The following is a 25,296-nucleotide window of genomic DNA, read 5'->3' as shown; positions in this document are numbered from 1 at the left end:
CCGGTTGGCACCAAGGTTAAGATCTCTTATGGGTAAAGCAACACACCTCTGCAGAGCGTAATAACTGTGACCTGTCACTCAATGTTCCGGGATTGAGGAACTGCGAACGCGGCCGGAAAGGAGCTCCATGAAGTTCTAGTAAACCGGTGAAGGCTGACGGACATAGCTCTTTGAAATAAAAGCAATCTCTTGAAGAAATGTTTATCAAAATTTGCATTGGTATTAGACTTTCTGGTTTAATATCGTAGCTAGTGCATAAAACACCTCTTATCTATAATGAACTTGTTGAGTACGCTCGTACTCATACCACTCTTAAACCCCATGCTTAGATTGTCTGAACCGTCTGGAGGAGGAGGACTACGACAGCAATGATGGAGCCGAGATCATCGGCTACGAGGAACCAGACCTCTCAGGAGGTGTTGAAGGCGTAGACTACATCATAGTCTACGGATCCGGGGAGGCTTCCGGAGGAGAACAAGCCTAAGGATATCAGGAGGAGTAGTAGTAGCCGAGCAGCGCGAACTCTTACTATTTAGCTGCTCGTTTAAATAAATGTTTAGTTTTATGAGACCATGGTATTGTAAGTTAAGTTGGGTTCGCCTCGAACCCAGGAGTTATCCTCTCAGAACCCAAGAGGAGCTCCGAGACGACTTGTGTATGATGATTGTAATAATATGTGAATGAGTTATGGACCCTGCTATGTTCTGTTGTACTACTCTGAGGGATGTAATATTTGCGGAATGGTACTTCGCGAATGTTATATCAACGACTGGCATACTACAACATGCAGTGGTATGCAGGGTCACCACAGTATACTAATGACTAAAGTGCAGAACTTGCAAAGTAATTATAAAAAAATCTCAATTTAGCTAAAACTCCATGTATATCTCATATGTTAGCATATACGCAAGCAAAGATAAAACTAAAATAATGCTTGACGCCACCCATACAAATTTAAGGAGAATACAGGAAAATATCTAATATTGCCTATATGGTGTGGCACATACGCCTAATAACTTTCATAACACATGATGTATATGCTCCTTAGGAACCTATAAAAGTCTCGAGGTAGGGGAGATAATTTAGCCAGTGGTTAATTATTTCTTCTACTTCCTCCAGACCCTCAAGGCCTCAAGCAATTTGCCAGAATCATTGTGTGCTTTATTCCATAAACAAAGTGCACCCTCAGCGAAAGGAATAAACAACACTAAAATCAAGTGAGGCAACACGCAGAGGGCAAAATAGCGGATGGCAGATTTCTCATGACCTTACTATTTGCACACACACTTTAAAAGATGCTCATAAAATATTAGCAACTATACACCTTGAAATATTTGTACAGGGATTAGAGAGAGAAGCGGAGAGAGGAGGGAGAGAGTGGAAGAGAGAGGACCTACATGTATGATCTTTGGTTTCTTCTCATGGATGAGCAAAATACTGCATTCAATTGTTGGATTACATAGACAACCAAAATATTGTTCTTTTATGAATTCGTCACGTGAGGGGAAAATATGCTGCAGTTTAACACAACCAATTAGCATTCTGGAACTAAACCTGTACTAAAAAGGCATAATTCAAGCAATTTTACCTTTCTTCTTTTTGCAACAAGTACACAATACCATCAGTCATCACTCAGTAATTCAGCCCCAATATCCATCATAGAGAGGAAAATCAAATTTACATGTACCATGGGAGAATTCAATGAAGGATAAACAGTAATTAAGCTGCAAAAGGGGCAAGACTGGTATTCCATATATAAAAGAAAGAACAAATAGAAATTTGTGCAAGGAATATGCAGTAGCAATGATGACAATTCTGAAATATCTTTTGGTTACATTCTCTCATCACAACATCAAATTATAAGATGCATATATTTTATGGAAAATGGTGAGACCATACATCTTATTTGATCTTATTTGATCGTGGACTTCATTTCTCCCGACCTCCGATTTCTCCTTGGTATCCAAAAATCTCTCAAACTGAGGTGCATATGACACCTGCAGCCAATTGCCGAGAAATACATGATCATCCAATTTAATCTTTGCAAACCTGCGGCATGAGACGAGGTAGTAGCGGGGTCTAGTCGAAGCGGTGCACAAAGTGTACAAAGGCGAGTCTCACGGGCAGCGGCACGTGAGGGGTCTCCCGAACTTCATGGAAGACGCAGTTAGGGAGTTGGAATGAATGTGGGACAAATATTTGAAAGCTCGCTCGGATTAGCGGGAGATCTGCTAAAGAAACATTATAGAATAGCACCCTTTGATGAGAGATATGAGCAAGAGGCTTCAAGAAAACGAATAATCTAATACATAGAAAAGAATAATATATATATATGAAAGATATAATAAAGAGAAAATACAAATTTATTGGCATTTTCATTCGATCATTATCGACTTTATTTTGAGATATTTTTTTATTTGTAAATAATTTGAGAATTCCTATTTAACTAAGGAGAACATAGAGTCATAGCAAATAAAATTGCTTTCGTACCAACAATCTTTTCCTTTCGCCAGAGGGCAATAATTCATTTCTAGTTTTTTATACGAGCTACCGCATGACCTTGATTTATCTATCCAGATGGGAGAGATTAAGGGAAACATTGCTTTTCATATTCTATTATAGTATAGGTCATCGCTGGGAGTAAGGAATCTAGTTAGTTAGATGCTTAACCCAAGCTGGGCCACTGCCTGGATACATTACTAAAGCTATTCTGTGGTTTTGCTTTTCCTTATTCCTGATTCCCATAATGGAAATTTTTATGAACGATTCAAGCTTTCTTCGCATTATTAAATAGAAAATCAATCCGCATCATAAAAGTAAAGGGCGCGTTGCAGATATTGGATTCTTAGATGAAGGGTTTGGTCACGGACGTTGAGTATGCATTTGTGTGTGAGTAGTAGTTTACAAGTAGTAGTTGGTTCGTAAAGAAAGGTAGGCTAGGCACAATTCCTTTGGTTCTTTACTGCCAGCCCCTCGGAGTGGAATCCACAGTACATTGAGAATAGGCAAGCAAAGAGAGGAAGATCCAAAACACATGTCACCTTAGCCCTAATATGAATCATATAGCAACTCCGAATCTAACAAAAGAAAATGCATTAATAAAGTAGCTTGGATTTATTAGCTCCAGATTTGTTACCCAAGTGCCAAGGACGTACCACAAAAACTGAACTAAATCATGCCATGATAATAAAAACTTTGTAGTTCCGCCTTGCCATAATTTGAGACGGTGGGGTTCAAATTCATTATCCTCCAGCAAGTTGATTTCCATGTGTGAAACCTGCTTTCCACATCCCTCAGTTTAATTGCAAAACATAGATATGCCATACATTAATCTTAGCTAGGATTTCCATGAAACACTTTGTACACACCATGTAAAAACGGATCTACACCAAACACAAATGTGATGTTCTGGGGCTAAATCAAACAGAGAATTTGCCTCCACTTTTACCTCAGCTTCTAGGAGAGAGAGAGAGATGGAGAGAGAGAGGAGAGGAAGTACCTGAAAAGTAGAGGCAGAGGAGGGCTGGACACTGGAAGAGATCCGCACCAGATGGTTGGCGTCCTCCTCTTCTTCTTCCCCAAATCCATCTCCATATGCGAGTCCTCTTCCTCCCTGATCTGGACGGAAGAGGCACGATCAGCCTGACCACCACAAAGGGGTTAGAGCCATATGTAAAGGAACGAGCAGAGAATGCAGAGAAGTGCTCACCTTGGGCTGGCATCTTCTTATGTCGCGCCCCAGCAACCCGCGGGCGAGGTGGTGGAGCTGCGCCGTCCTCTGCCTCCAGAAACGCGGCCAGGGAGATCGCCCGCGCTGCCGATGTGGAGGTCGCCCCCGCTGCTCCTGTGGATGTCGCCGGCGCGAGCTCGAGCCCGCCATCACCATCAAGGGCGGAGCTCCAGCAGCCCCTCCTGCTTGGCGGTGGGTCGAGGCGGCGGTCGAGGCGGCGAGGGAGCAGGGCTGGAGAGCCCGCCATCACCATCAAGGGCGGAGCTCCAGCAGCCCCTCCTGCTTGGCGGTGGGTCGAGGCGGCGGTCGAGGCGGCGAGGGAGCAGGGCTGGAGGTGGCGCGAGGCGGCGGCCGGCGACGAGAAGGGGGCAGGGACGGTGGCAGGGCGGGGCGCGAGGCGGGGGTAGGGGCGTGGGCGGCGGCTAGGTTTTTTTTCGGCCTGGGCCTCGCTTTTATACGAGGCCGCGGTGAAATACCTAAAATACCCTGCGGGGTGGAGATCCACTACCCGATGACAATGTGCACCGACGGAGATCCTACCCGTAGTGGCTGACGTGCGGGGCCGGCAAAGGTGGGGCCCACTTGCAGCCGGAGGCGGGTAACAATTGGCCGTTGCATGGGGTTAGCTAGTAGATTCTGAGCCAGAAAGCAACGGCTGAAATTCGTTGCAAGGAAGATCCAACGGCTCACGTGCGAGGATCGCTGTGAGGCCCCCTATGGGGGCATCGTTTATACCTTTAGATTACGACTAATCATCTCAACCTTCCATCTCGTATCCGACGACGGATATGCCGCAATCCCGAGCCATGGTTCTGTACAAAACCAAATCGAGCGAAATAAAAACCCTAGCAAAGCCGTTAGTATTGTCAGGACCCACTTTCGCGGCGGCGACCACGGCTCGCTGCCGGAACCCTCGTCGCCGGCGGATCCCGTGCGTCCGCCTCTTCCGCGACGCCGGCGATGGTGAGACCCGCGCCTCCCCTCTTCCCCCTTTTCTGATTCTCTGTGTTACTCACTCACCCTCCGCCTCTCCCCCGCGCCATCGCAGTTCTCCATCGCGGCCATCAACGAGAGCGACACCGTCGGCCAGTGGGAGCCGCTCGCGCCGACCAAGGAAGCACAGGCAGGAATCCTCTTCTCCTTCCTCCCACCCGTTTCTCCTCTGAGCATGCTATGTTTGCAATTCCTAAAATCCCAGCGCGTTGATTATGTAGCTGGCGTCTGGGGTTAGGGTTTTCGATTTCCAGGGTGCACTGTCATGGGTTAAATGTGTTTTATGTGATTTTACGTGGCCTGATTTTTGGGCAAGCACCATAAGCCGTCACCTGGTGGTGTCATTGACCATCTCGGTGCTTCAATTGCGGTTTTACTAGATGTGATTTCTTCTAATTCAGTACATAGGAGAATTCAAAGCGGTCTGTTCATTCCTTTAGTGCTTCCTTTCTGTACCATCCTCAAAAAAATGAAACTCCATGAGATTCCAATGCTTGCATTGTTAAGATTGCAGGCGTAGCAGGAGAAGAATGCAGTTTGATCTTTCAGGTTTGAGGTAGTAGTCTTGATGTTGAGTTATGCAGCGGTCATAATATATTATTGAACACAGTACATTAGCATGGAATTGATATTTCTTCTTCACGATTTTTTTTGGAGCTGCCATGCTTCTGCAAGAAATTTAATGGTAAAAAGTGTTGGCACGAAAGATTTCCATGGATTGAAGGAAATTTAGTTGGCTGAAATATGGGGTTTATGGATACCGGAGTTTCTTAAAACACGTTAGAAGTGGAAAATTAACATGAGACTATGTTTCCTGATGAGCTTAGACCTGAAAAATTGAAGGATTATAATTTACTATGAAGAGTTATTGCACAATGCATGAATGCACTATTTTTTTTTAGATAAAAGGCATCATGCATGAATGCACTATCACCACCCAATAAGTTTTGGCCTTGAATGGGTTTGCGTCCTGTAGATGGTATAAGAGTTCGTTTCTCTAGTGATTTTAAGTTCTCCCATCAAACATCGTAGGAGTATTTACAATCTAGATGTTTAATCCAAGTGCCTGTGCATAAGAGCTTGGTTTGTTGCACCAGCATCTTGATTAAGTGCCTCAAAAGGATCCCTGAAGAACTAATTTCAGCAATTGAATGTGACTGATTAGGTGGATTTTTATTGACACCGTGTATTTCTTGTGAACAAAAAATTATTTGTATTCTTTCAGAAAACATTTTATCCTTCAATCTTTGTATCTTTACATGAATATTAGTGACAAGGCTAATTTGTCGGCTGTCGCCGAACTGATTATCCTGATGTAAGTACGCTGGTCTCAGATCACAGTGCAATATGAATGACACTTGGTAGTTTAATAAGATGAACAGTTGTTTGATTAACTAAACATTGCATGTGGTCAAATGATATTTGGCCACACATATATACCAGTTCATCCCAGACTTACTGCAAACGGGTCTGGGCAGGGGCGGAGCTGCATGGTGCCAAGGGGTTGAACAGGCACCCTGATTCAAATTATTTTTCGTAGTAATTAGCCAATTAGTATAAGGAATGGTCTCCGTGCACCAACCTAGCTCGTGTAAAGTGCAGCCGATTGGCTTAGAATACTTCAGTTAAAAAAACACATACTCTCTTGTGCCGTTGATCTTAGCATAGCTCCGCCCTGCCTACAGGGGCACCTAAACTACATCGATCATAATCTTCCAGTTCAGTTTTTGTTTGTTAAGCTAGAAGGACCTAGCTGCCACATGATAAGAGATGCCACATAGAGATTATTTCTGTCGACGAAACGTGTTCAAGATATCATTTTCTATGTCACCACTGGATTAGAGCGTTCAATTCTTTAGGGTTAGATTTTCAGTGGGGCACAACTGTACGTGTTGTTATTATTATTATTATTAATATTTTTTATTGTTGGAATTGGAGTTAGTGTAGATTGATACAAGAACACGCTGAATAGTGAGTATCATGTTACTGAAGATTCTTATTCTTTTTGACATCTTTGTACGTCAGCATATCATATTGATCCGCATTTAATTCAATAGAAGGACTTCCTGTAGTTATATATGCAGATAACTTTTATTTGCTACTGAGGGGCTAGAGCTTGAAAGAATATCCCAAAGCTTGCAAGAGATTATTATCAAGTCGTTGGCTGATTTTACACTCTTTTATTTCCCTTCTTTTGGAAAAGTTGAACTTTTGAGTTTTAGAAGCTCTGAATATGGTTCTCAGGATATATTCTTATTGAAACAACCTTTAAATGCTGTCAGGAGTCTGCACTTTCTCACAAGTACCATGAGGGGCTCCTCAAGTTACAAGAAAAAGACTATGCAAAAGCTTGTGAACTTTTGGAGGATGTTCTGAAGGATCCACTAATATCTGAAATACAGGTAATCTCACTAAAACTATTTCACATGTTCTTTGTCGCCTCCTCTAACAGCAGGTTGTTCATTTCAACAGGTCGAGAACATTGGCAGTGATCAACATTTGCTGCAGCTAAGGTTTTTTCCCCACCTTTTTGCAATGGTCATGTTATATTATATGCACTGTTTTCTTTGCCACTCTAAAGGGTTATTTGTCTGCTAAACTCCTGGACTAACATGGATGTGAAATGCAAAGTTGGATAAAACTAATGTAGTCACTATTTATAAAGAAGCTATTTTAAGAACTTATGTTCACTTCTATAAAGATATCAACTGGTAGTGGTGGTCCGTTCATCTTTTGCTTCACCACATGTTGGATCTTGCATTTATGGTTGGGATGCGGGCCAGTATGAATTGTTTGATCTGGCACAAGTGGTATATTTTCTTTAGTATCAGTGGTATTGTGCTAATTATTTCAAATTTACCAATAATGATGTTCTTAATGGTCACTTTCTCCTATATGATGAATCAAAAAGGTGTATCATTTCTAGTAAGTAGCTGATAATCCTATGCATTTCATAATAAAATCATAGTGCACCGCTTGATCCGTTTCAAAAAAAATAGTGCACCGCTTGCATGTCATGACATGCTGAAGCCTGAAGGTTTATTGTAAAACACATCGCATAGTTGGTCTTTGTCTGGATTCTTGGATTAGACATAGCAAGCTAATTTCCGATGGCGACTGATAAACGTGCGGCATTATTATTTTCTGTTCAAAATGCTGATGTGCCTTTCCTAATTGCTCAGGTTCTTGACACTGAAAAACCTTGCATCTGTTTTCCTTCAACAAGGGTCAAAGTTCCATGATAATGCTCTACGCTGTTACCTACAAGCTGTGGAGCTTGATACAAATGATTCAGTTGTATGGAATCATCTGGGAACACTGGCTTGCAAGATGGGTTTGCTGAGCATATCAAGATGGGCATTTGAGCAAGGGCTTCTATGCAGTCCAAACAACTGTATGATGTCCCTTTCATTTCATTTTTGTCTTGATTTAATCTGCTACTTTGTAGTTCAACTACCATATCTTAAACTTGTGATACCTAATTTTGGATTCTCATTAGCTTTGGATGCTTTTGTAGGGAACTGCATGGAGAAACTCTTGGAGGTCCTTATAGCGATCCGTGATGAAGTTGCATGCCTTTCTGTAGCAAATCTACTACTTCGGAACTGGCCATCACATCATCGTGCGTTACATGTAAAGAAGACCATTGAGAATCCTGAAACAGTGCCTTTTGCACCGCGGGGTATCGACACACTTGAACCCAAGCATGTCAGACTTGATTTTTCCAATAAAAGAAAAGGTGCTGCTGATGAAATAAATCAAGAAAGAAAGAAGTGTAAACACAATGCCACATTGCAACTCAGTGAAGCCAAATGGACTGCCCTTTTAGATGGCATCATAAGTCTTTTAACTGCAAATAGTGGGCTTGCTTATATCCCGGTGGATGTTGTCTTGTCTATAGATACATCCAAACCTGTGGAACCTGCTGGTGGAAGTGGAAATGAATTGTACCGGGATGGTGAAAGTTTGTCATCTCATGATTGCAAAACTACAGTTAAAGAGAAGGATGTTAACTCAGACAGAGAACATCCTCATGAAAGGCGAAGCAGACGCCTCGAGAGATTGCGAAGTCGCAAATCTGGAAAAGATGAAGATGAATCCAGTGGCAAAGATATATCACATGCGATAACTCAGTTTCTAGATTCATTTATCCTGAAGCGGGTAAGTACTACAGATAAGACTGATCATTCTGTAAATGCTGATACTTCTAATATGGAAACTCTCACATATACATCCGACTGTGAGGCAGATGATGTCAAGCATTTTCTATTAAAGATATGCAAGAATTATGGTCCTTGCCATATTGGGTATATGCTGTTGGAGGAGATAGCTCATCTTAACGTACCTTTTCAAGATTACTTTGTTAACATCATTGAACTAGACAAACTTACTAGAGTCTGGTCTCAAGGTAGATCTGCACTGTGCAGTTTATTTCTTGCTGAACTATACCATGATCGAGCTATATGTTCTGGAAGCTCAACAACATCCTTGGAGCTGTCTGATTCTTCTTACCATCTTTGTAAGATCATTGGGTCAGTAGCTCTGGAATTACCATTCAGCACAGCTGTTGAGAAAATGAACTCCACCAGCTTCGATTTGGATAAGGAAAACAGTAGCGCAGAAGTAAATTCAAGTTATAAATCAGAGAAAAATGCTTCAGATGTGTCCGAAAGCTCTGCAAAGGCTAAAGAATCAAATTTCAGTAACATGCTTTGTGATGAAACGTCTGAACACAATTCTTCTTCTGACACTGAACGTGTGAACTGGGTTCGCTTCTTCTGGATGAGTGGTTGTGTGTCCCTTTCAACAGACTGCAAAGAAAGGGCTTATAAGGAGTTCAATATTGCTCTGTCACTCTTAACAAATGGCAACAAAGCCAAAAGCAGTACAGAGTTTATACTTCTACCTCACACCAAATTTGTGAAATTTCTGACAGCTGATAGGATTCTGCGTGAAATCAACTTGATCAAGCTTGATTCCTTACTTTGGAAGAATGATGAAAATATCAAGAACATAACTCATACAGAGTTCAAGGAATTGCTTCCTCCGCTTCTGCTTTCCACCAATGATGTCTATGTTGGCAGTGCATATGGTTCGCTGAGCGAAAGTGAGAGAGTGATTTCACTTGAATTATCTGCCTTGGATGTCTTAATATCAGCATGCGAAAAAGCTCAACCAATGGACGTGAAGATCTATCTTGATTCTCATCGAAGGAAAATACATATTCTAACTGTGGCAGCTGGCATGGTAGGAGCTTTCGGCATCCCCAAGGGAAATATTTCAAGTGATGCGGACTTTGTGAAAGCAATGAACAGAAATTGGCTAGAAAATGTTATGGAAGCAGTCAAGGAAGTATCTCGAAGTGTCAGTATAGCAAAAGACATTATTGATCAGTCTGATACTTCTGTAAGTGGTCTCTTCATTTGTTTATGGATCTCCTTATCAGTCATTTTTTTAGTTCAGACCTTACCATGTTTGGAATTCTTTCTACTTTTCACTTTTGTATTAAAATATTAATGCAATATAAGCATGTAAGTGTTCTCTACTCAGAAATTTCTTGCTTTTTAACATGAGTATAACGGTATAAGTGAAAAGCTATTGTTAAATCCTTGGGATTTTGTAGATATTTGGGGTGTTAAATGATATTTTTTATATTTATATTATATAATAACTCTATGTAGGCTGGTGTAGCTCATTGATGGGAAATTGAAGTTTCAGAATATTGGTGCATTTATGACAGTTGGACGTTTCTAACTCTGGCCACTTGTGTATAAACATCTAGAATCGCCACAGAGATAAATAAATGAGCATATTTGTTGTAAACATATAATTACATTTTCCGCTGTCATAAATCTTAGTGGTGAAACTACCTGACATAGTAGATTGGTTGTTCAGATAAGAAGCATGGAGTTTTCCACACTTGCAGCTACAATAAGTTACATATGATCATAGTAAAGTCGCTATGTTATCCTGATTTTCTTTAGAAGCTTTGTAAGACTGTAGTTAGATCTGATAGAAAATTAGGGTTATTTAGAATGTTTTAGGAGCATTCCTGTGGTTAATTTCTTGTGCGGTGCAGGAAGCTTATCTGACCTGCTTGCCATTTAGTATTGTATGATCTAAACGTTACTACCGTGGTTTGGAAAATTTGCCAAGGTTCAAAAAAGCGGTAGGTGTAAATTCCCACTTTTATCTCGTCTAGGTGTTCCGTATAGATACTGTACGGTAGTATGATATAATAGGACGCATCCGAGAAGGCTTGAGTATACACAAGCGCAGCAGAAACGGCTTTACGATCCTGATTGACGCCTCTTAACTCCAGGCCCACCTCATTTTCTTGCTGGAGGATGCCGATTCCTCCCTGGTTAGGTTGTGACTCCTGGTCGAGGAGGCCAATTTCATTGCCCGAAAAAGAAACGCAAAGGTCCTTTGTGTTTTCTCGATATTTTTTTGGTTCCAGGTGTTGGCCATGTTCTAGTTAAAGGCACGACTTGGAATCACATATCTTTCTAGGTTAACTGTATCAATTATATTTGATTCATTGGACAAAACATCATGCAATCTTTCTAGTCAGAGAAAAATCTTGTTATGGATTAAAATACCTCTAATAGCACAATGGTGTTCGATATTCATATTTGCAGGATGGGCAAGATGGTCTGAGTTCACTAGTTTTTATCATCGGTGGTATTCAATCATTGCTCCTCAAAATCATGTGCGCTGCTGTCAAGATGATAGTATGGAGAAAACTCTCGTGCTCGGGAACCTCGGATCAGGCTGACCAGTTGGACAGTTCTTGCCTTGTAGATGCAGCTATTGCATTTTGCAAACTTCAGCATCTTGATCCTACGATATCTGTCAAAACTCAGGTACATTTACCTTCATATTACCAATACAACTATGGTGTTGATTTTTCTATTCAGTATCCACTTACTTTTGTTCACCTATGCAGGTTGACTTAATTGTCGCTCTCCACGATTTGCTTGCTGAGTATGGGCTCTGCTGCGCTGGAGGGGATGGTGAAGGGGAGGCCGGGACTTGTCTCAAGTTTGCAATCAAACATCTTATGGCACTAGACGTGAAGCTAAAATCTCAACTTAGTATGTTTTTCTTAGCAAGATTATTCTCGCAGACATATTTTCTTTGGCAATTAATAACTAGCATTTGTCGGCCTTCTCTTTCTTATATAGATCAAAGTGGGATGGAAGGATCACTTCCAGAAAATGGCACAACACAAGATACTGCAACTGATGAGCACTCTGCTGGTGACGATAAACATAACTCTGAGGATGAGGAAGAATCGGGTAGGCCTGGATTACCCTGACCGATTTCATAATGTGGATTTTCTAATTATTTTGGGCTAGAGAACTAGAGATCTCGCGTAATGCCAGATAATGCTTGAAGCTGCAGGGAAAGTAGAAACGTGAGGAAATTCCTTATTTGACACTAGATTAAAATGTACTTCTGTGTTTGACCCTGGAAACTTTTTTCCTTCCCCATGCGAAACTGCGTCTAAATTTTGTTCGTAATATGACACTGCTGTCCATTTTGACTACTAGCGGTGTTAAATGACTCCTGAAAAGATGCTTTTGCCCCTGGTGCAGTATGTGACAAAAAAGTTTATACGACCAAAACAACACATACATGAGGACAAGTGCACGCATACATCACTTTTTTTTTGCGCAATGGTCCTTGCATATATTAGAACAGAGTACACATGGAAGCCAAGAAGTTTCCTCCGCTGATTACAACCTGGTACACAAGATAAGGAAACAAGGAAAAAAAAATGCAAAACAGCCTCTGAGCGATACGTGACGAGCCAAAACACAGAAAAAGCACACACTTGTCTTGCATGCAGCCACAGGTTAGCTTGGGAACTCCCACGCGTTGTCGCCGCTGACCAACACCAGACTCGCCGCCGACGAGAAGTGTCGGCTGCCACTAGCAGACCAAGCTAGCTAGGAAGCATAGGCCTCCAATCAATCCAAAAAAGTTCTGGAGGTGATGAAGTTCTCTGCGGCCAAAGATATTGAGGGTGCACAAGGTATCAGCCAACTCAAAGGGCTCTAAGAACAGGCAGGCATCTCTGACATGATGCCCAAGCCTCACCGCTTTTGATGCCAGGAGACCATGAGTCCCAAGATGGCGGGCCTTTGGAGTGGAGGCTGAATAGGGACAACAATGACACCGTGAGAAGAGAGCTGGCAGAGGAGGGACACATGCAGGTCCTTTGCGGCCAGCAACGCTGTTCTGCGAATCAGCAGCTGACGGAATTCCTCCTCGAGCCGCTCCATTGCGACCTGCAGCACCACTTTGACGCGCGGGACGGCCTCTCCCACGAGGCAGGCGGCTGCAGCGTGGTACTCCCCAGCATCCTCAGGCGACTCTAAGACCAGCCTGCCCTCCTCCCCGTAGCTGGCTGCCTCGTCGCCCTCCCGGATGGACCTGGCCATGGCGTTGGGGCACAGCTAGGAGTTGGGAGAGATCGACCGGGACAGAGTTGGTAGAGAGAGTTCGACTGGATGGCTCAGTCTCTTTTTTTTACCCCTGTATAGCAAGGGGTAATTTGGTCCATGAAATAAAAACTGACATGTCAAATTGGGGGACCTAGATGGTAACGACAGTGTCGTATTAGTAACAAAATTTAGACCTAGTGTCGAATAGGAAAGGAAAAGTTTCCAGGGCCAAATAGGGAAGCACATTTTAATCTAGTGTCGAATAAGGATTTTCCTGAACAAACATTGTAGTGTTTTTGTTGGTGTGTACCCTGATAAATGCTCTGTCAATGCAGAATTGGAGGAAATACAATCAAGTATTGATAGTGCCTTGGACCAGGCTTTTTTCTGCTTATATGGTTTGAAGATAAACCCGGACTCTTGCAGTGAAGATGATCTAGCAGTGCATAAAAATACAAGTCGTGGTGACTATCAAACAAAAGAACAATGTGCTGAAGTGTTTCAGTATGTCCTACCATATGCAAAAGAGCTCTCTGTGAGTTTCTTAACGAGGCGTTAGTTTCATTTTGATACGAAGCATCAGGTACAGCGACTAATATATTTTCCTTTCCTAATTTATCATTTCAGAAAACTGGGTTGGTTAAACTACGGAGAGTCCTGCGCGCTATACGTAAACACTTTCCACAACCACCTTACGACATATTAGTTAATAATCCTCTCGACAATTTCTTGGATGGACCTGATTCATGTGAAAAGACGCTCTGTGAAATATATGAATCTGATGGATCTAGGGAAGCAATACTGAATGTACTGTTCCCAGGTGAAAGGGGCTATGAAGCATTCAAAAAACTTTCCACTGACAGGTGTTAGATTTCTGCTAGATTCCTTTTTCGTGTGCAGTAAAACATAACTAGTAGAGAATATACGCTAACGATCTTTTTGACTAATTCATGCAGCTCTGAGTCTTACTCAGATGTTTATGGAAACCTGTATCATTACATCGCACAAGCTGAAGATATAAGTGCTAGTGACAAGTACACGGGTTTTGTCTTGAAAAAGGAAGGAGGAGAATTTGTTGAACAGAGTGCAAATCTTTTCAAGTATGATCTGTTGTATAACCCATTGCGGTTTGAAAGCTGGCAAAAGCTTGCACATCTATATGACGAGGTAATATTATTACTTATTCCATCCAAGCCTATTAGGCCCTGATCCAAATTTGGGCTTTCCAGGATTATAAGGCCAATTTCCAGCTCCTCTGACTTAAACTGCGTCTCAAATAATTGCAAGTCTCCTGGATCTCAAATCTGTATTACTGCGACAAATGCATGCCTACCGTTCGAAATTTGCATTGATTGCAAGTCTCTTGGGTCCCAAATCTATTGGCCAAAAAATAATGATGAAAACCTCTCTAAAGCGCTCATGCTCTTTCCCTTTGTCACCAGAGATCTCCAAATGGGCCTAATAAACTTGGATGGAGTAGTTTTGCTATTTTGTTGAAGTTGTTCCTTGTATATTAGTTAGGTCTGTTACATAACAAGTATTTTTCATGCTACTGTAGGAAGTTGACCTGTTGCTGAATGATGGTAGTAAACATATAAGCATCTTGGATTGGCGAACAAATACAACTTTAACTCAAAGGGTTGAGGTGGGTCGTAGACATAGTCGACGTTGCCTGTTGATGAGTTTAACATTGGCCAAAACTGTTCCAGACAAGGTATGTCCATCAGTCTGTTTTTTTTTTCCATACTCACCCATGAGATGCCTGTGTTATCTCTTATTAGTCTCCCATTTTTCTTGATTAAACTTGGACACTGTTGGAGTTGACATCTAATCTCATTTTCAGGTTGAAATACATGAACTGTTAGCCCTAGTTTACTATGACAGCCTTCAAAATGTGGTGCCCTTTTATGATCAAAGAGCTACTTTACCCGTGAAGGATTCAACATGGGATATGTTCTGCCAAAATTCTCTGAAGCACTTCGAGAAAGCTTTTGAACTCAAGTAATCTAACACACCTAACCTGTACTCCTCTTCATCGTTTTGCTTGCCTCACATGGAACATTGTGTTGCTTATTTACTTTGCAGGGCTCAGTGGCTCCATGCATTTTACCTTGGAAAGCTGTGTGAAAAACTGGGGCATTCCCCTGCTAAGGCTTTTTCATACTACAGCATAGCCATCGAGTTGAATCCAACTGCAGTTGACCCGGTTTACAGGATGCATGCATCACGCATGAAGTTACTTTATACTCGAGGGAAACATAATCTTGATGTTATACAGGTTTGTTAACATGATATGCATCAATATATAAACAGCTTGAGCGAAAAGTGATAGGAAAAGAAGCTAGTTTTAGTGAAGTGGCCTCCATTTATAACTGTATCTTTGGGCAAGATTGGGCAGGCTGATAGTAATCAGGTGGTTATATTTGGTTACTGGCTTTTAGAGGCTGTACTAATAGGTTCTGCTACAAGACAAATCAGCATCAACAACACATAAAGACTAAACATAACACCTCTAAAAAATAAGGCATTTTATAATAAATAATGGTTCCAAATATACCAAACAAATAATTAAAGTTAGTTCAGTGACTATCAATCAAGTTTCTTGTAGATAAATAAACGGATACATAAGGTCTTGCTCAAAATGCGAACCAAACAAGTGTGTGATACGATAGACTACTTGTGGGTTGGGCTCGATCTAGGTGAAGCGAGCTAATGAGGAGCTCGTGAACCAGCCCTGCGGCCGAGCCACTAACAAATGACCCCGAGCGGGCTTGCGAGATTCAAATTTTTCGCCAGCCCTTCTGGTCACAACCTTAGCTTTCCTGGATTTTCGGAAACTTGCGTGGGTACCAAGAGCTCAGTTTTAAATATTTATAGTGCTAAAGGGTGAAGTTACTTTATTGGGCATCCATCGTTCTGAATTTCCAGTCCGAAGTTCATTCTTCCTGGCAGTTTTTCATTTATGACATACAGTACTACTTTAGCAATAGGCAGTTAGATACTAACTTTGTGGAGTGTTTGCTTGCTAGGTGGTTGCTGATTACACATACAACCAGTCGACAAAGGAAAAGGTCTTGAGCATGCTGGGGTCCATAACTAACGCCAAACATTCATCCTCTGAACAGAACAATAATACTCTGGATCGTACAGAGAAAACTGAGTTTGTTGAGCCCGGTTTACTTGATAAAGTATGGCGCATCCTTTATGATGACTGTCTCTATGCCCTTGGTACTTGTGTGGAAGGGGAGCTAAAGCATTTCCACAAGGCAAGGTACAAGCTTGCACAAGGGTTGCTTAGAAGAGGTGAAGCAGGGGACTTGGAGCGGGCTAAGGAAGAACTCTCATTTTGTTTCAAATCCACTCGGTCTTCCTTTACAGTGAACATGTGGGAAATTGATGGCGCTGTTAGAAAAGGAAGGCGAGCTTTCTTTTTGCTATATAACTTACACACATATGTTGTTTGCTTCTACTTTTGTTATAAATAGTTTCCCAAAGAATCCTTATTATCTGTTGTTTCTTTCAGGAAAAAAAATCCAAGTATTGGTGCACCGAGAAAGAATCTGGAGGTCAGTTTATCAGAAAGTTCACGCAAATTCATTACATGCATCAGGAAGTATATGATAATGTACTTGAACCTGTTGGAGAAGAACTTGGACTTGTGGACTCTTGAGAGGGCATACACATATTTGCGAACCGATAAGAGGGTACCTCCTAATTACCAGCATGGTGATTTTAATACATACCTTTTTCCGGGCACACTATAACTATTTGTTCTTGTTTTGTAGTTTGCTCTATGTTTGGGTGATATTGTTCCTGTCGGTCTTGGGAAGTACCTTCAAGTTCTAACAGCGGCAATCCGTGATCCTGTGATCCGTCTAAATTGTGGTGATGCTTCTGTTGAGCAACTATATGAGAAAATGTTTGGCATATTCATGGACCATGCGAACTTGTGGGCCGATATAAGCACTATACCAGAAGTGAACAGTCCAGACTTGTCAGAAAGCAATCTTTACAGGTAAGTACTTGATCAGAGTGCAGTACATTATTCTTTAAGCTAGATAGTTGTCATATAATATAATGCTTTCCTTATGGCAGTTGTATCCACCAATATATCCATTTGCTCGAGAGTGATGTCCGAGTAGATGTTCTTGAAGCAGTAAACGAGAAGATAAGAAAGCGTTTCAAGACACCTAAATTGTCAAATAGCAACTTTGCGAAGATTTGTAAGCATGCTTCTCTGTCATGGTGCCGGTGTATACTCATCAAACTGGCCTCAATTACTCCACTGCCGGAATCTGTGGACACAGCCAAGCAGCCTGTTCCATTATCCAGTGGCCTTGTACTGTATGTTGATTTGCAACCCGATGAGCTCCTTATCTCATCCCCTGATGGGCCTGCTCCATTCAAAGGTCTTGACATGAATTTGTTTGAGACACTCAGCAGAATAAAAAACATTCCGATCAGACAGACATCTGAAGATAACATGGAGACTGCTGTTACTTTAATGAAGAGCACCTACAACTTTTATCGGGAGAGTTCTTGTGGAACATTTCCCACGGGCATTAATCTTTACACGGTAACCTCATCTGTTGAAGGGGTACATCAAGCCCCCAGTATAGTTGATGCCCTTGACCTAAGCATTCCAAGGAAGCTTCTTCTGTGGATATACACATTGGTTCACGGTCGGTACGCCAACATATCCGCTGTTGTAAAGTACTGCGATGAGATGAAGGTATGGTCTGCACAGCTCATGATGGAACCACTTGCCACATAGCTTTTCATCCTTAACACATCACATTTCATTCTTGTTGCAGGCAAGAAATAAAAGAGGGACCGCAGCAGCAACAGGTTCGTCACAAGTCACTCCTCCAGCACCGCACGGCTCTGTTTCTTCTCACAGTACTTCACACAGCTCCTGACACCTGGGCATATGCTGAAATAGTTTGCTTGACCCTTCTATGTGTTCTTTGTTGTGCAGTTACCTCTAAAGAAAAAAGCGCGCACACTGAGCCCATTGAAGCTCATGAAGCAAATCCATCTTCTCTAGCAGTGGCCAGTGCTCCTCTTCACCAAGAAACAGGAGGAAGCTCCTCACAGGCTGGCACCGAGGCCCCGAATCTGAGCACTGCCGCATCTCAGCTCTCCCGCAGCGGCTCATCCAGGGAAATGGAAAATGCTCAGGATGGTGGTGGCACAGCTTGATTGCACATCATGCTTGTCTGCTGCCCACATGAGCTCCAGCAGAAATATGATTTACAACTGTAGGAAATTTTCAAGAAAGAAGAGAGGAGATCTAGAGTAGGTCCTTAGTCTATCCTGGTGTGTACCGTAGTACTTTACCAATGGGTAGAGCAGAGAAGCGTGGAGAGGTTGAGATAAAAGGTTGTTTTTCTTAAATTTTCCCTCTCGCTTGAAGCTGCACTCCTGAAAGAGTGGACAGGGTTTTTTTTTAATGTTCTATTCCGATGTATGTCTGGGATACAAGAACCGGAAACAGTAAGTGCTGTTGGTAATTCCGGAGTTGTAAATAGGGCTTTGACATGTTCCCGTATGGTGTATAAAGAAATGGAGCCCTTTTACCACTCGTTTCTGGGAGGAGACGTTTTGGCTTATAGGAGCATTTGCCCCCATTATACAAAATAATTAAAAATAATTTTAGAAACGTTAAGAAATTCAGAAATAAAATTTATGGTGTACATCGTGACATTTTATGTTCGTACACAAGTTTTCTTGAAAAAATATATTTTAAGTGGCATGTACAAAAAAGATAAAAAAATATTGTAGTATCAAAATTTTTTTTTTTAAGGAGACAGAGGATTTTTTTCTTCTGAAAACTTATGTACGGATATAAAATGTCTAGATGTACATGCAAAATTTTATTTTAAATTTTTTTGACACTTTAAAATGTATTTTCACACAACGGTTTCATATGCTTCTAGAGACCCAAAGTGGATTTCCCTCGTTTCTCCCACTTTGCAAGTTGCAAGGTTTTACTTAAACTTTTGAAATTATTTTTATGGCATTATTGAATGGACTTTCTGGTTATCAATTCTCTCGTACTCCCTCCGTCCTCAAATAAGTGGACATCTAGCTCTAAATTTTATCCACAAAAGAGTGTACTCCTATCTTTCCAATGCACTTTAATTACTTCTCTCTCATCGCATGAAAATCAAACTCAATAATATTAAGCACATATTCTTCTTGTTTTCTGCATGCACTTAGCTTATTGGAGGTGAAAGAATTAAAAAGAAGAGACGCATGTTTTTAATGTATTTTTTTACTTCACGTTATAATTTATCTTAAAAAACCCGCGTGTACACTTATTTGTGGACGGAGGATAAGTAAGTTTAAGCAAGTGTACTTGCCAGACATTTTTGTTCACACTTTTCTACAGTCACAGAACATGGATGGATTAGGCTAATTCTGCCCGCGCGGCATAAATCTGGCCCACGTAAAGGCTCCGACCAGTGATGGGCCAACTGGGCCGGTCATCACTTTGAGATCGCCGCAGGCAGCCGCTCGGCCACCCACCATCCCTACCCACGAGACGCCGACGGCGACCGAGGAGGAGGAAGAACGCTCACACAGACACAGATCGATCCGAGATAGAGAGGAGCTGAGCTGAGCCGAGGTAGTAGTTCGCCATGGGTTTCATCATGGAGTTCGCGGAGAACCTGATCCTGCGGCTGATGGAGAACCCGGAGCAGCGGGACGAGGCGCAGCGGGCGCACGTCTACCGGATGAAGGAGCGCTGCGAGCGCACCAAGGCCGCCTGGGCGCTCCCGCTCCGCCCCTACGGCTTCTGGACCTTCGAGCGCTTCAACTCCCAGCTCGCCTCCGACCCCCAGATCAGCCAGGCCGCCGGACGCCGCGACCCCTACGACGACCTCCTCGCCCGCGCCGCCAGCCCCGCCCCGCCGCCGTCCCCTTCGTCCTGAGACCCAATCCGGTGCGTCGCTTGCTTCCTTGCCAGATCTCCCTTGCTGCTTGTGCTGTCACCGTTTCTGTCTCTGCCTAGAGATTTGGTCGGGCAGGTAGATTTGGCTGTGGCCTGCTGCTGGTAGGATGAATGGGGAATTTGATGCTTCTCCACTGTACACATTAGAATGGCTGGTTAATGCTTTATCGGTTGTTGGCATTTCGTGCCTGCTGCAGCTGCTCCAGCTAGGTTTAGTTCAGTTTGTTCTGTGTGAACTTTGTGGAGTATGGCGTGTAAGTTAGTAGCATGCCACGTTTAGGCTGCTGCTCCGGTGAAGGACGAGCGGTTTTGGTTTGTTAAATTTGGCAGCCTTTGTTAGTTAGTTTTAACACAATTGCCTCGCTGGTCCAGTGGAGCATTTCAGCCTCACATGAGCTGCACTAATTGGGACACTCTTGTAATCTGATTGTACAAGATCACGATTTAATAAATGGCGGTGACGTTGTTACGAAGAGTCAAGGATATAGATAATGCTTTCCTCGAACTTTCAGGTTCTATGTAACTCCTTTGGATCGGCATGTAGTGGATTTTGTTCGATAACCTTAGGTTCTCTGTTCTCTGTTCACATCAAAGCCAGTGAAAGAGAAGTATGTTCATTCAACTTGTTGTCACTTGTCAGTGCCTACTTCATGCACGATTCATTAGGCTTGGTTAGCGTTGACATCATAAGCTCTGAATTGCAATGTCCCAGACCTTAATGTTCTTCTGACCACATATATATTGTATTGCGTATATTGGAACCTACTCATAAGACATAGCTAAATTTTGTATGAGACCACATGATACAGCTTCCTCTGTTAATTATATTCCATTTTAGAATGCGCAAAATCAGATTACTGTTCATGCTGCCAAGTTGGGCAGGTATATTTGACTGCCGGTTACTGGTTGGATTAATGGAGAGTCATATGCTCTGTGGGCTGTGACAGTTGTCATTAGGTTAGAGTGCCTTGTCTTATCTGATTGTTGGGAGTTCGTTCATGCTGCTCAGATTAGTGTTTAAGTTAATATGCCAGATTTGCGATGCTGCTCAGGTGAAGGAAGAACAGTTCATATGGGTTACCATTTCGTTGATTTGCGGTACAGAAGTGAATTACCTGTCATTATGTATCTGGGCTATGATACTGGTATATTTTTTATACGCTTGTCCGTAGCTTCCAGTGGATTTTAGTTTTAAGAGCTTGTGCCCTGTGCTTTGTGTTTCGCCAGTCATTGGCATTCCATTAAGAGGCATTTATGTGCTGTAAGCCTAATGTGTTGCTGTCTAGTGCCCCAAAACCTGTTTAATGTCTCACGGTTCCTGAGAACGCTGGCATGCTCCTATTTGGTCTTTTGTAGTTACACTCCGAAATTATATTTTGGTGCATACCATCTACTTTGTTTAGCTATCTTGATGAAGATTCAAAGTGGGTTTCCTTTTGATAGTTTTTTCTAACACAGTTGCCTGACTGGTCTAGTGTAACATTTCTGCCTCTCATGTTAACTGCACAAATTAAGACACTCTTACAATCTGACTGTACTAGGGCACAATCGAGTAATCATGTGAGTTGACTCCAGAAATGTTGCTAACATTGTTCTGATAAGTATAATTGATAAGTATATACACTTGAATTTAGCAACTTGTTGTCAATGTTCTAGATTTCTAGCTCATGTATGGTCCATTAGGCTTTGTTAGCACAGACACCAGAAGCTCTGATGACAATTGTCGAGACCTTAATGTTCTTCTAACTGCATAGGTAAGTATTATATTAATCTACTTAGCAAATATGTAATCTACTTAGCAAATATCAGGTATCTATTTGTTGTCTATATAGTAGAACCGTATCCTGGTAAGACATAATAATTTAGTTTAAGATACAACCTACTTCCTCCATTCAAGTATATGCCATTTTAGAAATCACAGTCAGAGTTTTGGGTACGTTGAGTTGTTGACCACTAATACAGACATAAGTATCTGGACTTGGCTATATAGAATATGGTTATATGTGTGTATTGAGGACTGTTTGGGAACCGGGGTATAAAACGATATCACTGTTCACCATCTTAGTATCAGGTTGCTTATGGATTCACAAGCAATGACCACGATAGATATTAGTTCATGCGATGCCCATTTCACAAGTGCATATGTGCTTATGGTTTGCCATCATCCTTATTTTCTGATGACTAGTTAGGTTTTTTGCTTTGAACTTACTATCCTGGATTTATACAATCAAGTGAACTGGGAAGAAACCGTTCCAAGGATTAGAAGAATGCCCGCTAGGAGGGCCTTGTGAGTTATGACAGAATCGTAGAACTATGTAGTTAATTCTCCTGTACCCTTAGCTTAAATATGGCTGCTACATGATCAAAGTACTTCTGTTTGTTCCCATGCGGAGTACCAACAATGTGCAACCTTATTTGCATGTTCATTCATCGCTCAATTTGACACATTTTGATGAACGTTCCAATAGCCTCAAAGATGCACGGTTTCTCAAAAAACTATTCCATCAGATCAGCTATTGATTGTTCTCTTTCTATCATGTAAAGCCATTTTATAGTGTTCATATGCTGCCTGCAAAAAGGACACTGCTTAATTCATATAGGTTTGCTAGTAACTGTGCTGGCAATATGTTCTTGCGTAAAGAAAAGTTGTGCACTTGTGTTCTCCAAGTTTCATTCCTTTCAGGCTTGAGAACTGAGATGGTTTCTGATTTTTAATTTGCTTCCATGCAGATATCCTTCATGAGGAAGTGTGGTTGCGCCGAATCTACAGGGGCAGCAATAAGGAATTTCCCTCAAAATGACCGTGAAGGACATTCTCTTCTGCTTCATTATTTTTTTATCCCTGAACTGCCCTCGTTGGTTCATCTCCTGAATGGTTACTTTGACAAACTTGCAGTTTGACAAGATGCCAGAAAAGTGTTTTGTATCCGCTGATAAAAGTTTTTAATAATCTCACTGTGCTTGCCTTTGGTAATATTAAAACGTTCCAATGATAATGAGACCTTAAGTTCTCTTCCTGGATTGAATGGTTGGTTATCAAATGCTACATATATGTAGATGAGTTTTAGGTGCTGTTTGTTTCCGTGCCTGCCTTTCTCCATCTCTAGCCTAGTAAGCGACACGAGCGGCAACCAATCTTGTCTGGGGAGTCTTTGTTGCAATATCGTGTAGGAAGATACTCACTACTCAGGTTGCGGCTACCTTTTTGACAGAAAGGGGTACTCCGTCGAGCTTGTATCCAATCGCTAAACTGAGATGTGTTACCAGTAACAACTAAAATAGCCATGATCCATTTGTGACACCACTTCTCAATATTCTGTTACATCCAAAATTGCAGGAGGAAGTAAAGTTATCCGTAAAGGGATTTGCAATTTGTCTTTGATTGCCTGGAATGCTACATGAACAGAACGGACAACAACAACAACATTCAGGTAAAAAAAAAAAAAACATTAACAAAAACACACAGAACGAACCCCTTTTCGATTTGGACATACAAGTCTGAACTTTCCTTTTTCTCCCAAAAGGCTAAAATCTGTTCTACAAATTATGATCACATAGAGTTGCAATATGAATCAACCATCTAAAAGTACAAAATAACATGAAACACCTTGCATCAAAATTGCCAGCCCTCCTCCTAGTCACAAAAACAACATCTAGATTATCCTTAGTAAAAATTTCCTTTCGATAAATGAAATACATAAATATTCTGATTTTAAGTGGAACAATAATCTTCCAAATGTATTTACACCTTGTATGACTGTTTATCATGTCTAGATACATAGATTTGATCGTGAAGTGACCGGTGGTTTCTAATTTTCATTTAAGAACGTCTTATTTCACAACTCAACCTGCATGAGACGTTCCACAAAGTGCAACCATCTTTCCCATTTATTCCCTATATGACCACGTATCTTCCTAGAACCTAGTGTTCATTCCATTACCAATCTTGAAAGATCCTCTTTCGAAAAACTCATCCTTTAATATTCATTCATCCTTTTCAAAACAATGAGCCAGTTGGTTTAGCTAGAACATGTGATAGAGTTTTAGATTTTAGGTAGTTATTGTGAAGAAGTTATTACCACAAACTCCTCGTTGTGAAGCTTAAGTAGCCATTTGCTAAGCAATCATTTGTATTTTAATTTTTAAAACTTCAACTCCCAACATACGTGGTCCTTATGTTCCACTTAGTTAATCTATATCTTTTTATGACCATCGCTCTGCCAGAAAATTAATCTCTTCCTTACACCTTTAGGTATTCTTAAAAAGGATAACATGTACATAGGTAGATTTTTAGGAACTGAGTTAATAAGTACTAGGCGACTGCCATATGATAATAACTTGCCAACCCAATTACTCATTTTTTTTATCAAAAGGATGCTCTACAGGTTTCCACTCTCTATTTTTAAGCTTACAATAGTGAATAGGTATTTCCAAATATTTTGAAGGGAGAGACCCATACTCATAAGCAAAAAGAATTTTGCAATCTTCCTCTACCCCTTTAGCTCTTCTAATAAACATTACTCTTATGGAAATTTATCTCAAGCCGGATAATTGTTCAAAGATGCATAAAATTTATTGCATATTAAGTGCTTTCTCAAGACCATGCTCTATGGAAATTATTGTGTCATATGCATATTGTAGAATAGATACTCCGCCCTCAGGAACATGGTTATCACAATCACCTCATCATTATGAACCAACTCAGCCAATGGACATGGCATTGCTCATTTTCCGATCACAATATGAATGATCATGCCGATCTCAAATAATACGGATTCAAGAGAATTTAAGTTGGAAAGTAAGTGCTAAGTTATTCGAAAAGGGGGAATCATCACCCTAGCCTCTGCATCCAAGGGATGCACACAATTTTTTTATTAGATTATTCACAACACCTTACAGGAAGAATTACAAAGACCGAACCAAAGCCACCAAACTAGCGACAACTCACTAACCCTACCACACGGATGAAGGGGGGAGGGGGGGTGTCCATGAACATAGCCAACACCCTAACATCACATCAATGCACATCATCTAAAAACCGAAGGCCTCGACAAGTCGCCCAATGGCGAGCAAGTGGCATTACCGGTCCGACAGACCCTCAACACGTACCATCATACACGCTCCAAAAGTCCTCGCCGCCACCGTCTTTCGCATATCCATCT

General features: G+C 41.6%; 2 protein-coding genes and 1 long non-coding RNA gene across 4 annotated transcripts; 2 read left to right on the top strand and 1 right to left on the bottom strand.

The window, feature by feature from the left end:
* Nucleotides 1–1,921: 1,921 nt before the first annotated feature.
* On the bottom strand, nucleotides 1,922–3,633 carry LOC127347030 (uncharacterized). Its single transcript, XR_011744380.1, has 3 exons — nucleotides 3,500–3,633; nucleotides 3,156–3,277; nucleotides 1,922–2,049 (listed from the first exon to the last, which is right to left on the bottom strand). It is a non-coding gene; the product is annotated as an uncharacterized lncRNA (long non-coding RNA).
* Nucleotides 3,634–4,547: 914 nt separating this feature from the next.
* On the top strand, nucleotides 4,548–18,758 carry LOC127293410 (calcineurin-binding protein 1). Of its 2 annotated transcripts, none has more exons than XM_051323031.1 (21): nucleotides 4,548–4,693; nucleotides 4,779–4,853; nucleotides 7,006–7,125; nucleotides 7,196–7,236; nucleotides 7,906–8,117; nucleotides 8,241–10,129; nucleotides 11,365–11,589; nucleotides 11,673–11,820; nucleotides 11,911–12,024; nucleotides 13,512–13,711; nucleotides 13,804–14,039; nucleotides 14,133–14,343; nucleotides 14,735–14,890; nucleotides 15,020–15,177; nucleotides 15,262–15,454; nucleotides 16,206–16,594; nucleotides 16,700–16,880; nucleotides 16,962–17,191; nucleotides 17,272–17,908; nucleotides 17,991–18,024; nucleotides 18,155–18,758. In XM_051323031.1, the coding sequence occupies exons 1-21, from the start codon at nucleotides 4,691–4,693 to the stop codon at nucleotides 18,376–18,378; spliced, it is 5,676 nt and encodes a 1,891-aa protein (XP_051178991.1). In that variant the 5' UTR covers nucleotides 4,548–4,690; the 3' UTR covers nucleotides 18,379–18,758. The 2 variants fall into 2 exon arrangements, with proteins under 2 accessions (XP_051178991.1, XP_051178990.1); XM_051323030.1 differs by having other exon boundaries at nucleotides 17,991–18,075.
* Nucleotides 18,759–19,710: 952 nt separating this feature from the next.
* Nucleotides 19,711–23,150, top strand: LOC127293409 (uncharacterized). Its single transcript, XM_051323029.2, has 2 exons — nucleotides 19,711–20,125; nucleotides 22,865–23,150. Exon 1 carries the CDS (start codon nucleotides 19,821–19,823, stop codon nucleotides 20,112–20,114), a length of 294 nt encoding a protein of 97 aa, XP_051178989.1. The 5' UTR covers nucleotides 19,711–19,820; the 3' UTR covers nucleotides 20,115–20,125; nucleotides 22,865–23,150.
* Nucleotides 23,151–25,296: the final 2,146 nt, after the last annotated feature.

Source organism: Lolium perenne, chromosome 4 (assembly GCF_019359855.2).
Source record: "Lolium perenne isolate Kyuss_39 chromosome 4, Kyuss_2.0, whole genome shotgun sequence".
Taxonomy (NCBI): Eukaryota; Viridiplantae; Streptophyta; class Magnoliopsida; order Poales; family Poaceae; genus Lolium; species Lolium perenne.
This window is presented reverse-complemented; position numbering and strand designations above follow the sequence as displayed.

Bases quoted from the DNA above. Each gene is read 5' to 3' on its own strand.
- LOC127293410 (XM_051323030.1), top strand. The intron at 10,130-11,364 runs GTAAGTGGTCTC...TCATATTTGCAG, and splicing joins TTGATCAGTCTGATACTTCT to GATGGGCAAGATGGTCTGAG. The intron at 16,881-16,961 runs GTACCTCCTAAT...CTTGTTTTGTAG, and splicing joins ATTTGCGAACCGATAAGAGG to TTTGCTCTATGTTTGGGTGA.
- LOC127293409 (XM_051323029.2), top strand. From the start codon at position 19,821: ATGGGTTTCATCATGGAGTTCGCGGAGAACCTGATCCTGCGGCTGATG.